Source organism: Apis mellifera, linkage group LG12 (assembly GCF_003254395.2).
Source record: "Apis mellifera strain DH4 linkage group LG12, Amel_HAv3.1, whole genome shotgun sequence".
Classification (NCBI taxonomy): Eukaryota; Metazoa; Arthropoda; class Insecta; order Hymenoptera; family Apidae; genus Apis; species Apis mellifera.
Window position 1 is genome coordinate 8,821,524 of NC_037649.1, and position 14,297 is coordinate 8,835,820.

Below are 14,297 nucleotides of genomic sequence, written 5' to 3' on the forward strand. Positions count from 1 at the left end.
ATCACTTGAGCTACACCGATTACTCTTCGATGGTAAAATATACGATCTTACGTTTTAACGAGGTTCCCTTATCCGTTAAATTGAGCACGATCTTCCGGATCGATGGAATCGATCGTGGATCCATAATGCACCGAGGGAGGAGGAGAGGGAGAAAATCACGAGCGAGGGAGGAAACGAGAGGAACTCTAATGGCACTCGAGCCCTCGTGGCGATTGTTAAGATTGTTTTTCCAACTTGGATCCTCGATCCAATCGCCGAGGACCACACTTTGGCGATTAGTCTTCTTGAAGTTTCTTAATCGTTGGCCGGGGAAGCCTGGAGCGAGCCGATCAGAGATTTTGATGAAGTTCATTGGTTTATTACGCATAACATGTCCTGATAGATGGATGATCTTACCTGGATAAAGGTGTAATGTTCTATGGAACATAGGAACTGACGAGCGGGTAATAGGATACGGCTCGAGGCTGTTGACGACACGAGACCGGGATAATGGGATATCGCTCGAGCGCATCTTTCTGGAAAAAAAAGAGAGGGGACAAAAAAAATTTATCTGAATTGTGCGACACGATTAATCTCGTTCATTTTTCTTTCTTTTCTTGTGAAAGAAATATTGAATTTTATTATTATTATTATTATCATCATTAAGTTTGAGAATCTTATCCACATTATATATATTTTATAAGAGATAGAAAAGTGTTCTCGAAAGGAATTTCCTCGAAAGAGAGATTGAAACATAAGAGGTGGATTCGATAAACGTTGCCATTGAGACAAGATCGAAGTGCGTAGAACGAAGGAGGACGAAACGGGAATGGAGAAATTTAAGGAAGATTTATTATTTACGTAGTCCGTTCACGAAATTGTGTTTGCTCGTACACAACGTGAACACGCTTCCCGATAATCATCGCGAACGGGTTACAGGAAATTCTTACTCCTCGCATTCCGACACGATCTCGCTCTCGATGTTCGAGCAGTCACCGTGACAATACGTTATGTACTCGAGCCTGTTCCACTCGGTTGATACGAAAATGACAATAGCAAAATTTGCTTAAATTATCTTCTTCCGTAGATCGATCCGTGTATGTACATTTTGCGTTGCAAAGGATTATGATTCGAATAATCGAATATTTCTTTTCTTTTTTTCTTTTTACCGTAAATTATTAGTTCTTTATAACCTCCAAGGAGGAAAATTGGCTATTTTTTTTTTTGCATGAAATTTTCTTACATAAAATCTAGATCTCCAAGTCGATCATCCATTATCTATCATCCAAAGATCGGACGAACGATCGAAAGGGTTGGTTATTCTCGCGACGACTTCCGATCACAGTTAAACTTTTTTACGAAATTATTCTTTATAACCTGTAGCGCTCCAAGGGGAAAAGTCGGCGACTATTTTTTCGCGTCAAATTTTTCCAGAATCTAGATTTCTAAATCGATCGTCCAACATTATCGCCCGAAGATCGAAAGATAGTTATTCTCGCGACGACTTCCGATCGCGCTTTTTATTAAATTATTCTTTACAGCCCGTAGATCTCCAACCGAGATATTGGCGATTATTTCTTCTTTTTTTCTCGCCAATATTTTACATTAAATCTTCCCGGAATCTAGATTTCTAAGATTAGATCAGACGGAGGCAACGAACGAGGATAACCATTCTCGAAGCTTTCCAGAAATTCTACCAAGAAAAATTCACGATTCCAAATTTCCAAAGAGAAAGACAAAGAGAGAGAGAGAAGAAAAAAAGGAGAAGAGAAGACAATGGACGAGGAAGAATCGGCGATAGGAAAAAATGGGATGATGCATGGCCGTTCTCGCGGCGACTTCCGAGTCCTCGGGAGGTCCGACGAGCGTTGCACGTACGTCCACGCGTCCCTTCCTCCTCCGGTTGAGCGATAGCATCGTGATGACCCTTGGAGCGGTCGCCTGGAGAGGCCAGGCTTGACCCATCCTAGCTCGTCGTCCACGGACCTATCGACGTCGTCTTCGTGATCGCGGCTCTCAGGGCCGAGCGTACGCTGGAACAGCGAAAGCGAGGAGAAAAGAACGGAGTTCAACGGCCTTAAACAATAAATATACGATAAATCGGCAAACCACCCAGCTGTATCATTATTATTGTTGTTCGATCTCGATCGAAAATATGTCCCGTGGAAAATTCATTCATAGGATAGATTTGTTCCATTCGATCGCCACTGTTATTTGCAAATCGAATTGAAAGGACGCCATCTTTGAGAGGAAGAATGCTTGATTTGGATGTTGCTCGTGTATTGTTTCAGGTGTGTGTGATTGAACGCCGAACTGTATCATTATCGTCATTTTGGGGATCTCGATCGAAAATATGTGTCCCGTGGAAAATTCATTCATAGGATAGATTTGTTCCATTCGATCGCCACTGTTATTTACAAATCGAAAGGACGCCATCTTTGAGAGGAAAGATCGGAAGAATGCTTGATTTATCATTATCATCATTGTTTGGCGATCTCGATCGAAAATATGTCCCGTGAAAAATTCATTCATAGGATAGATTTGTTCGATTCGATCGCCACTGTTATTTGCAAATCGAATTGAAAGATCGAAAGAATGCTTGATTTATCATTATCATCGTTATTCGATGATCTCGATCGAAAATATGTCCCATGGAAAATTTATTTATAGATTTGTTCGATTCAATGTTATTCGCAAATCGAATTGAAAGAATGCCATCTTCGAGAGGAAAAATCGAGGAAAGAATGCTTGATTTGGATGTTGCTCGTGTATTGTATCGGGCATGTGTGATTGAACTGTATCATTATCATCGTTGTTCGGGGATCGAAAATATGTCCCGTGGAAAATTCATTCATAGGATAGATTTGTTCCATTCGATCGCCACTGTTATTTGCAAGTCGAATTGAAAGGACGCCATCTTTGAGAGGAAAGATCGGAAGAATGCTTGATTTATCATTATCATCGTTGTTTGGCGATCTCGATCGAAAATATGTCCCGTGGAATATTCATTCATAGGATAGATTTGTTCGATTCGATGTTATTCGCAAGTCGAATTGAAAGGACGCCATCTTCGAGAGGAAAGATCGGAAGAATGCTTGATTTGGATGTTGCTCGTGTATTGTATCGAACGTGTGTGATTGAACACCGCGCGGAGTGGCATGAATGAGGAAGATGCAGCGTGTATACCAATGAACGGAACCTGATTGGCTTAACAAACTATTGGCGATGGTTTAGGAATTGGTAACGGTTGAATTCTATGTTTTTCCCTTTTTTCTATATATATATCCTTCTGTGTACTTTTTTCTTTATTTGAACAAATTCGTTTCCCTCGTTTCTCGAAACTTTCGAAATTTCTCTCGATTTATTTGTTATTTGGAATTTGAGAGAGGAGCGAGCCGTGGAACACAGGTAAATACTGTAAAGGGTATTCTGGTAAAGGTTTAAGGGGACGAAGAAAATGCGTGGAAAAACTCGGGAAGGAAAAGTGGTGGCGGTAATACGTGGAGATCATGGACGTCGTCACCGTGGTGGAACCGATACGTGGGCTTGGCCTCTCGCCGCGGGATACAAGCGGCAAATTGCCCGTGCAAAGGGAGAAAATCGAGAAATACTGTATTCGTGCCGCGCGAGTAATTTTCCCTCGATTTGATAACGCATAACTTAGGCCGGGAAAAAAGTAAATTTTCTTTAATGGGCTTTCAGCTTGATGGAGCAGATAGGTGGCAACAACACGGTATTTCGTATTGCATGCTTATTATTTTTGGAGTTCTTTTTTTTTTCTTCTTCTTCTATTCTTTGATCGTTCCTTGTTTCTCTATGTATCTCAATTCGCGAAGGGGATTCTTTTTTTACAACGTGATCAGAATAAATAATTGTATCGCCGATAAAACCGTGATATTTAATTTTACGAAATCAAATCCATTGATTTTGATTCAAGTTCGATCGTCGTAGCGATTTAAGCGATTTCTCAGAGTTTCGAAATTACGAAGCGTATTGTATCGTTGGATTTTCTTTTTTATACATATCCGAAGATGTATGCATCTTCAATCTCTCGCAATCGAAGTTCGTTTCGCCCGAGAGAGGAAAAAAAGATTATGATTGATTGTTGCTTTTTCATTCCGATGGAAGCTAATGATCGCTATAAATTGATTGCTTGATGGGGAAGCAATGATATAATGATAAAACGAGAAAAAAAAAACGGGATGGGCGTGTGTGACTTTCAAATCCCACGATGTTATCGAAAGTAAATAAAATATTCCGACGTTTGAGCCAATGTGGAACGACGTATTTTTAGAATTTGTTGCATATTTTTTTTAATTAATCGTAAATCAAATTCCGTGTAAACGTCTTGAAAAAAATTTTAATTTTACGATCCTCGTATGCCTGGATCTTGCTTCGATCCTATTCTATCCTATTAATTTTACGATCCTTTATCCCAATCATCGTTTTAAATTTAAACATCTAGGATTAAATGTAACCAAGATTATAACCACCCTCAAACCGAAAGTGATGACAACGTTTATTATCCATGATATCCGGCCAAAATCAAATTTCAACTCCAACTTTCATCTTTTCATCGATTCTTGGAAGAAAATTCTTCTTAAAGATTACTGTAATAAATATAATTTACGACTGGATATAACGCATTTCAATATCCAACGCGATGTGTTATATGAAAATCGAAGGAGAAGGAAAAAAAGGAGAAAAAGATCGTAAAGACCGAAAGATTAAAATGCCGCAAAATATCTCTTCCGAGAAATTCCTTGGGCGAGAATTTCTTGGTAGAATCTTAGAAAAGAAAGAAAAATCGCAAGAGGGCTCTAAAAATTAAAAGAATCTCCTTCTATAAAAAGAATTGAAAAGGGACTCTTAGGCAGGCTCGGAAAAATTGGACGTTTCAATGAAAAATCATCGATCCTAAATCAAATTCGATTATTCTCGATGCAAAAAAATCCAGAAAATCGGGACGTTTATCCGGACGAGTGGCTAGCGAAACGACGCACGCCACCGTCCTGATCTAAATTGAATAGGCATTTTGCGACGTAGTGCGCGACATTACCCACCCTGAAGGGAACCGCCCACGATAAGCTTGGCTGAGTTCCCGGAGGTACGTTCCAACGGTTTCACGTCTCCATTTACCTTCCCTTCCCTTCCGGACGTTTACGCGTTCGTGTACGCACTAACTTGTACGATTGGCATGTTTACCAGGCTGCAAATATAATTTTACCGCGAAGGGGAAAGGGTTGTTTATTGCGTTTGATTCCTTCTCGTACGTAAGCAAACTTTAACATGACTCGCAAATTACACCTTGTTCTTATTCTCATCCGTCGACTAATTGCGCGCAATTTCGTTTTCCATTTTTTTTTTCTTTTTCTTTTTCTCGGCCCGCCAATATATTCCTTTCCACGTAGAAATTCTTTATCGATAAATAATTTATAATTCGGCGAGCCACGTGATCCACCACGTGCACTGGTGGAAAAAAAACGGATATCCAAGCGTAATTAAATTATAGCAGAAATATGTGTAGAAAAAGGAAAGAAACGAGATAAGTTACTTGTTAGTCAAGCTTGACCAGCCTCACCCATCCCTCCAAGCGAAATAAATCAATTAATCGTCATTACGAGTCGTCCGACGGATAGCCTACGAATCGGTCATGGACGGAGAGAAACGGTGATTAACGACGATCCGTCGTCGTTTTGCCCGATTTCGTATCCGATTACGGCCAAACAGGCCGCCGCCTGATATCCTCTTCTATATCTTCCGCAAACCCCCCCCCCTCCCTTTTTCAAACCGACCTCTCCCTTTCTCTCCCTTTCTCTTTCCATCCGAGTCGATCGACTCGTGACCGTGGACGGGGAAAGGGGAGATGCTTTGATCGATCGATATCATCCTCGAGGCTCTCCTCGTCCGTTCCTTCTTTAACGTGGATCGAATCGGCTCGTGTTCCAGCATGGAAATTCAGCTTTGCACGAGGCATCGTGGCGAGGATACAGCAGGACCGTGGCAGCCCTGGCCAAGGCACTGGGGACCCAACGTGCACCCTTGCACGCGAGGAATCTCGCTGGATTCGCGCCGCTCCACCTCGCCTGCCAAAATGGACACAACCAAAGCTGCCGCGAGCTCCTGCTGGCTGGTTGCAATCCCGACCTTCAAAACAACGTGAGTAATAGGCCAACTCTCCTTCCTTCCTTCCTTCCTTCCTTCCTTTCTCTCCCTTGCAACTCTCCTCTGTCTTTCTTTTTCTTTTGTTTTTTGGTTTCCTGTTTCGCCCAACCTCCCCCTTTCAAACCTTTTATTTTAACCGTCGTTATAAATACGATCGCCTTTACGGTCGACGCGCTTTTATTACGCCTCGTTTCGCGTTTCCAACGTTATAACACTTTGAGATGGGAAAGAAAGAGTCGGAAAAGATTTTCTACGAATTTTCAGTACGGGGATACGCCGCTGCACACGTCCGCGAGGTACGGCCACGCAGGTGTCACGAGGATCTTGATCTCCGCACTTTGCCGTGTATCCGATCAAAACAAGGTAAGATTTGAAAATCTAATGGATTGCATTAATTTAAAACCTTCTCGAGTATCGCGAATATCTCCGCAAATCCATTTAATCTAAGTAAAGAAAAGTTTCCTCTCGTATCATTCTCATATTCTAATTGATTTAGAAAAATAATAGAGAAAGTAATAGATTCCTAAAACCTCCTCGAATATCATTATCTCCTAATCCAAAAAAGATTTCTTCGCATTATTCTCGTGTCTCCATTGATTTAGAAAGAAATGGATTCCTAATTTAGAACCTCCTCGAATATCAATCTCCTAATCCAAGTAAAAAAAATTTCCTCGCGATGCATCATTCTCCATTGATTTAGAAAAGTAATAGAAAATCAATAAATTCTTAATTTAAAATCTCCTCGAATATCATTATCTCCTAATACCTCAAAAAAGGTTTTTTCGCATTATTCTCGTATATCTATTGATTTAGAAAAAAATGGATTCCTAATTTAGAACCTCCTCGAATATCATTATCTCCTAATCCAAGTAAAAAAGATTTCCTCGTATTATTCTCGTATCTCTATTAATTTAGAAAAAAGCAATGGATTCCTAATTTAGAACCTCCTCAAATATCATTATCTCCTAATCCAAATAAAAAAAATTTCCTTACGATGCATCGTTCTCCATTGATTTAGAAAAGTAATAGAAAATGAATAGATTCCCAATTTAAAACTTCCTCGAATATTATTATCTCCTAATCTAAGTAAAATTAAACAAAATTTCTTTGCGATGGATCGTTCTCCATTGATTTATAAAAGTAATAGAAAATGAATAGATTCCTAATTTAGAACCTCCTCAAATATCATTATCTCCTAGTCTAAATAAAAAAAATTTTGCGATGCATCGTTCTCCATTGATTTAGAAAAGTAATAGAAAATGAATAGATTCCTAATTTAGAACCTCCTCAAATATCATTATCTCCTAGTCTAAATAAAAAAAATTTCGCGATGCATCGTTCTCCATTGATTTAGAAAAGTAATAGAAAATGAATAGATTCCTAATTTAGAACCTCCTCAAATATCAATATCTTCTAATCCAAGTAAAAAAAATTTTCTCGCGATGCATCGTTCTCCATTGATTTAGAAAAGTAATAGAAAATGAATAGATTTCTAATTTAAAATCTCCTCGAATATCATTATTTCCTAATCTAAGTAAAATTAAACAAAATTTCTTTGCGATGGATCGTTCTCCATTGATTTATAAAACTAATAGAAAATGAATAGATTCCCAATTTAAAACCTTCTCGAGTATCATTATCTCCTAATCCAAGTAAAAAACTTTTCCTCGGGATACATAGTTCTCCGTTGTAAAAAATTCGCGTAAGTAAGAAAAAAAGAAAACAATGAAGTTATACGTTTATTAAATCCCGAATGACAGAACGGCGACACGGCGTTGCACATCGCGGCGGCGATGGGGCGTCGAAAGTTGACGAGGATCCTGCTGGAGGCGGGCTGCGACCGTAGCCTGAGGAACAAGCAAGGGGAGACCGCGAAGGACATAGCGAGGCGCAAGAACCTCGCCGAGATATTGGAGATAATCGGTAAAGCGCGAAGCAAGAGCAGGGCCCGGAGCAAGAGTCGCGAGGAGGAGGCGACGCCGGCGACTCCGGCCGACAAGGTCGACGGGAAGAGCGGGAGCAAGAACGAGAAGAAGCGAGAGAAGACCGGTAGTGGGACCAGCGGGAGCAGGGACAGTTGCGGGAAGAAGGAGAAAAAGAAGCACAAATCGTCGAGTAAGCAGAACAAGGTCCACTTCGAGAAGGCCGTGATGGGTAGACAGTGGTCCCCCTACGGATGCCATTACTATCCCGATCCGGAAGCGTTTCCCCAGCCTCGCTTGGACTCGTTGCCGCCGGACCCGCTGGGCCGGGGGGAGCAATATTACCTGGACTTGGCGGGAAATATCAGAAAGGGGCCTGTGGGGGTGGGGTACACGTGCTACTGCGCCCCCTTCTTCAGGCACATGGAGGCCAAGCTGGAGAGGGACAAGGCGGAGCTGAAGGCGCACATAGATCAGGCCCACGAAAGGTTGGATTTGAAGGTGGCCAATCTGGAGAGGAGGACGAGGGGGCAGATATCGGAGCTGACGAGGTGCGTGGCGGCGGAGAGGTCGAGGTGCGACGAGAGGCACATGCACCTTCAGCAGCGCCTTTCGAGGGGCGGGAAAGGGAGGCACAGCGAGAGGCCGGCCAAGACATCGTCGTCGGCGTTCGGCAACGATCAGCAATTCCCACCTGCTCGGGCGAGGTCGTTGGAGGATCTTCTGGACGACAGGCCTCACGATAGAAGCTTCGAGATCCCGGGAGAGACATCGATCCATCGTGGCAGCCTGGACGATCTTGATATTCCCGCTATACCGAGGCTCAGCAAGTCGATGAGGGATCTTCCCTCCGGGTCTGGTGTCTCGAGGTCAACGCTTAGGGTACTCGACGTGCCTGCCAGATTGAACGAAACGTTCGACGGGGTGATCAAGCAGGATCGAAGCTCGCCGCTAGGCGCCGCCTCCTCGCCCTCCATTGGATCCAGGCAACAGGTCCATCAGCAACGCGTGAGTGTGTAATCGGTCCTCCTCCTCCTCCTCCTTCTCCTCCTTCTCTTTCTTCTTTTTTTTTCTCTTTGTTAGTTACGCTAAGCGTTCATGAGAGGTGTTGATTAAGCTGCGAGACTCTAATGACACGTTACGAAGAACGATGCAGGTTAGCCGTGTTTAAAAGCAGTAGATCAGATCGATCCCTCTGGTTACTTACTTACTTACTCGCTACTCGTCTGTTCCACTCTTCGGGTTTTAATCAAGCGGTATTATACAGACGAAGATAATTGTTTTATCTCTATTCTCTCTCTTCTTTTTTTTTTATCCCTCTTGAAATATCGAGTCGGAATAGATACAGACGCGAGGTTTATAAATCAGATCGATAGATAAAATGGTAATGGAAAATTGATCATAGAGGAGTCAACGATGATTTTGTCCGGCAGTTTGAACAACACCGAGAACATAATATGAAAATATTCGAAACGGATGACGTACAATTTGATTTGAAAGTGAGAAAAATCGCGATATTGTCGCAGGATCTATCATCTCGAGATCATGGCGTAAATCCGTGCCAGGACGAGAGTAACGCGGCGAGGAAGAACGAGGATACATCGAACGAGTGGAAATCTTCGGGACGGCGAAGCGTTCATGAGATGATTAAGCGATTTCAACAAGTACCTGGCATGCACAACGGTTGGAGGGGGCCGCGTTCTGGAAGCAGCGAACCCACCAGTCCGGAGCACAGTCAGTGTTCTCAAAATCAAAGGGTCCAACCGCAGGGTGGTGTAGGAAATACGTGGCGTGGCGAAGGTGAGGTGAATCTTATACGCTTGTTATTTCTCGAAATCGACAGAAAGAGATCTGAAAAAATTTTTTACATTAATAAAATGGAGCGATCTTTTCATTTTTGTTCGATAAAAATTACGTTGGAACGTTAGGGAATGACAGCGAAAGCAGCGAAGGAGATGACGAGCAACCAGAAGCGTTGAGCGGAGGGATCTCTGGAAAAGGAGTGATATCGGAGCACGTGCATTACGACAGCATCGCCAGAATGCCATATAGGTCCCGTAATGCGGTTTATAGCCCAACGCCGCCTTTGCATGACGCGCACAATGATTCCGGATACAGCACTCGCATGTATGGTTCCAGCAAAGGTGCTTCACCTTCGTTGTCAGGTAAGAATATCTCTTATATCGTCTTGCATTTTCCTATTATTTTTGTAACATGATCATAAAATAAAAATGCATATTTTTTTCAGGCCAATTAGAGTGCGATGTAATTCTTCCGACTAATCCAAAAGCATTTCCAAGCGGAGAACAATTGGCAGCACTCTTGGAACAGCCGAGAAATCACGATCTTACAGTGTACGAACGCGGTGCCGACAACTGTGTTATTAATATAGGAACCGCGAGTCTCGTTTAACACGCACGCGTAACGCTATAATACGTTATTTGGAAACAAATTCTTACACACTTCCAAAGACATCGATATTTTATATATATATATATATATATATATATATATATATAAATTAAATACTCTACTCAGGTGTTAATGTAATTCTTTTTAAAAATGATGATTATGTATAAAATTTAAGATTCTCTTGTACAAAATGATTCTCGTTTCAAAGAATAGAACGTTGTCGTTTTGTAAATAACTTGTAGGTATATGTATGTTAAATATTTTTAGCGTATTCGAATCTCCTTTTTTTAAAAAAACGATCACGATCGTATTTATTGTCACGAGAAATTTCATTGATGAAATTCTAAAAAAAAAAATAAAAAGAAAATAAAAGTATTAAAAGAGAAATGGAGTAGATTAAGTATAGATAATTCTTTTTTAATCGGTACATAACGCTCTGATCAACGATTAATATCATCTTCGTAACAGGAAAAATTACTTACCTATAAATTGCCATGTACTGCCAACGATAGATTGAATTATATCTATTTATTATCTAAATGCTTCGTTTTTTATTCACAATATTATTATATTACTAGTAAATACGTCCATTTAATTTTGTATAATTTAAATTTTACAATTGTCTCGTTCCAAAACTGAATGTACTATGCAACGATAAGCGTGATTAAATAACAAATGAAATCTTCAAAAATCATATTTTATTTTTATTTATAACGCAGATGAAGATGCAAATTCTGTTATCGATGAATGATATAAAGGTTTACCCATTAATGTCTGGAAATTAGCGTTTTCAATTTTTACGACAACGTAATCACCAATTTTTATTGGTTTCTCGTCACGTGAATGTTTTCCAATAGGTATGGACATGGAAGGAATTATTACTCGCGTATTACCATCATTTTTTGTTTGAAAAGAATCGTGCGATCGTTTACTGGGCTAAAATTAATTACATATTTTACTAATATAATATTCTAACGTTAATTAAGTAGAAGTAAATTGTCTTACCTTTTCTACAAGCACAAGTTGTGATTGTCCAATTTGTAATTTATTCAATTTTTCCGCCTCCGTTCTATATTTTGAAATCATTCTTTCGAGCCGATTTTGTTTCACATTCGGTGGTACGTCATCTTGATAACGACGATGCGCAGTCGTTTTCTAAAATTAATAAAATAATAATAAAAATACTTTCAATTCTTCAAAATATTATATAACATGAATTTTTTAAAATAGATATTACCTCTCGCATACTGTAAGAAAACAAAAAAGCTTTGTTATATTTTATTAATTCTATCAACGATAATGTATCTTGAAATTCTTCCTCCGTTTCTCCACAAAATCCAGTAATAAAATCACTAGAAAGATAAATATTTGGAATAATTTGACGTATATGATGCACCAAATCTATATACGCTTCTCGCGTGTATCCTCTCCTCATTTTTTCCAAAATCCTAGAATTACCGCTTTGCGCAGGTAAATGAATTTCTTTACAAATGTTCGGCCTCTCCGCTATTAACTGTAAAACTTCATCTGGGAAATCTTTGGGATGCGGCGATGTGAATCTAACGTACATTTAAACATAAAAAGATGTAATAATTATAATTATTTCCAAACAAGTAAATTCCTTAGTACCTGATTCTCATCTCCGGATTAATACGAGAAACTTCGTCCAGCAAATCGCAGAATCGACGTCCTCCTTTTTTATTTTTATAGACTGTTTTAAAACCTTTTGCTAAATGTGTTTCCATATTAGTATATAATTTTAATTGAGACATATCTCTATAACTATTTACATTTTGTCCGAGAAGCACTATTTCTTTTACACCATCATCCGATAAAGATTGAATTTCTTTGACTATACTTTCAATTGGTCTTGATCTTTCTCTTCCTCTTGTAAATGGTACAATACAATAAGTGCACATATTATCACAACCGCGCATTATTGTGCTAAAAAAATAGAAAAATTTTAAAATAATTATAATAATGCAAATAATTACAATTATACAAAAAATAATAAATTACACGAATGCACTGGTAGAATTTGGATTCAATCTCACTGGTGTAATATCTGCATACGTTTCATCAAATGATAGAACAACATTTATAGCAGTTTCATTGTCTGGTATAGATAATAATCGTGGCAAATCCTTATAACTATCTGGCCCAGCTATCACATCAACAAGTTTTCCTCTTTCTAGTATTTTATCCTTTAATCGTTCTGCCATACATCCTATTGTAATATGATTAACATTATTACAAGATACGTATATTTCAAATTATTTATTCATAAATTTACAATCATACCTAATAAACCAATTTTTATAGGATTTTTTTTCTTTTTTTTCCTCAAATGATTTAAATCAGTTAACCTATTCCATATTTTCTGTTCCGCATTATCTCTAATAGAACATGTAATAAATAAAATTATATTAGCTTCTTTTATATCTTCCACTTTTTTGTAACCATGAGATTTCAAAATAGACCAAATTACTTCTGTATCATTTACATTCATTTGACAACCATAAACTTCAAAATATACTAAAAAAATTTAAGAATATAAATCAAACTTATAAATATACTTTTTTTTTGATATTATATTCTACTATACTAATTATTTATTAATTATTGTTTTTTTTTTTTTACTTACCTTTTTGATCAGAGCCATTAATATTTTGTATATAAGGGATATTTGGTACTCTAATAGGATCAATGGGAATTTCAGTTTTAGATAAAAAATCTTTGAGCGATGGACCAGCTCTTGTTAAATCTCTAAAGCGTTCCAAATCATTAGTTTTTCTTTCAACTTCTTTAATTGTTTCCGATCGAATGACAGTTGCATGCAGTGTTTGACATTGTTGAAAATTGTGATATATTATACTGTTATATTGAACGATTTTTTCCAAAAACCATTTATTTAATATTATATTACAAGTTTTGGAAAGTTTATTTAATTTTGATGAACATAACATTGCATTATTCATATTTATAAATAGGTTATGTAATATGAAAATCTTACAGAAAATTAATTATATGTTCTATCACAAAGTTTCATTTAAAATAAAATGAAAAGAAAAATAATCAAATTTTATTTATAAAATTTTTATCACACTGAATTGTAATCCGAATTAATAAACAAACTTGGTTTAAACTAAAAGATATGTTAAAACTTCAGTGATTCTCAATTAAAATTTTTATTTACACTTATATCAAAAAAGTAAGAAACTGAACGCAGTGACATCTTTTGAGATTTTGACTTACTTTATATCGCTTGTTACCTTACTAGCTAAAATACCTACAACTAGAAATCTGAATTCCTACAACAACTCTAAATTAGAGTTAAATCATTCATAATAAAAACTAAAAATTTCTATTTCTATTTTATAATTTTAGAAATATGGAATTTTATCATTATCGTAAAAAAATTTTCTACGTACCTGTATTACAAATTATAAATTGTAATTATTATAATCGCGCCAATTAGCTCATATTATTTTTTATATAACATATAATTGCATCACTGATATTAACTTTACAACGATACACTTATATATTATATATGAAATAATAATGATTGGTCTCACCACGTGAAGATTGTCACGTATTGGAGACCCATCCTAACCACAGTCCCATCCACCCTCGTTTACGCAAAAATTTATTCAAATAAATTATTTCAAATAAAATTCTTCTTTTGATGTATGATTGCAAAACGTTTAAATTATTAATCGTTCTGCAATACAAGCAACAAAAGAAAACTGTACAAAAAAACCGGCGCTAGAACTAAAGATAGAAGATTAAATCTGAAAATAGAAATTCATTTTAATA

General features: G+C 38.0%; 2 protein-coding genes across 11 annotated transcripts in view; one reads left to right on the forward strand and one right to left on the reverse strand.

The window, feature by feature from the left end:
• Positions 1–10,576, forward strand: part of LOC408390 (ankyrin repeat domain-containing protein 6) — a 121,853-nt gene extending 111,277 nt beyond the window's left edge. For 4 of the 10 annotated variants that reach the window (XM_006566980.3, XM_006566981.3, XM_006566983.3 and 1 more), the window contains 6 exons: positions 5,929–6,138; positions 6,409–6,507; positions 7,905–9,074; positions 9,587–9,866; positions 9,995–10,231; positions 10,315–10,573. In XM_006566980.3, the coding sequence (XP_006567043.1) occupies positions 5,929–6,138; positions 6,409–6,507; positions 7,905–9,074; positions 9,587–9,866; positions 9,995–10,231; positions 10,315–10,478 (2,160 nt within the window). In that variant the 3' untranslated portion in view covers positions 10,479–10,573. Of the gene's footprint in view, positions 1–5,928; positions 6,139–6,408; positions 6,508–7,904; positions 9,075–9,586; positions 9,867–9,994; positions 10,232–10,314 lie in introns of all 10 variants that reach the window. The other 6 variants (XM_006566979.3, XM_006566978.3, XM_006566976.3 and 3 more) reach the window with 4 other exon arrangements.
• A 583-nt stretch (positions 10,577–11,159) lies between these two features.
• On the reverse strand, positions 11,160–13,689 carry LOC410388 (CDK5RAP1-like protein). The gene is made up of 7 exons (XM_393868.5): positions 13,123–13,689; positions 12,780–13,013; positions 12,498–12,705; positions 12,108–12,422; positions 11,716–12,037; positions 11,484–11,633; positions 11,160–11,414 (listed from the first exon to the last, which is right to left on the reverse strand). Exons 1-7 carry the CDS (start codon positions 13,454–13,456, stop codon positions 11,187–11,189), a joined length of 1,791 nt encoding a protein of 596 aa, XP_393868.4. The 5' UTR covers positions 13,457–13,689; the 3' UTR covers positions 11,160–11,186.
• Positions 13,690–14,297: the final 608 nt, after the last annotated feature.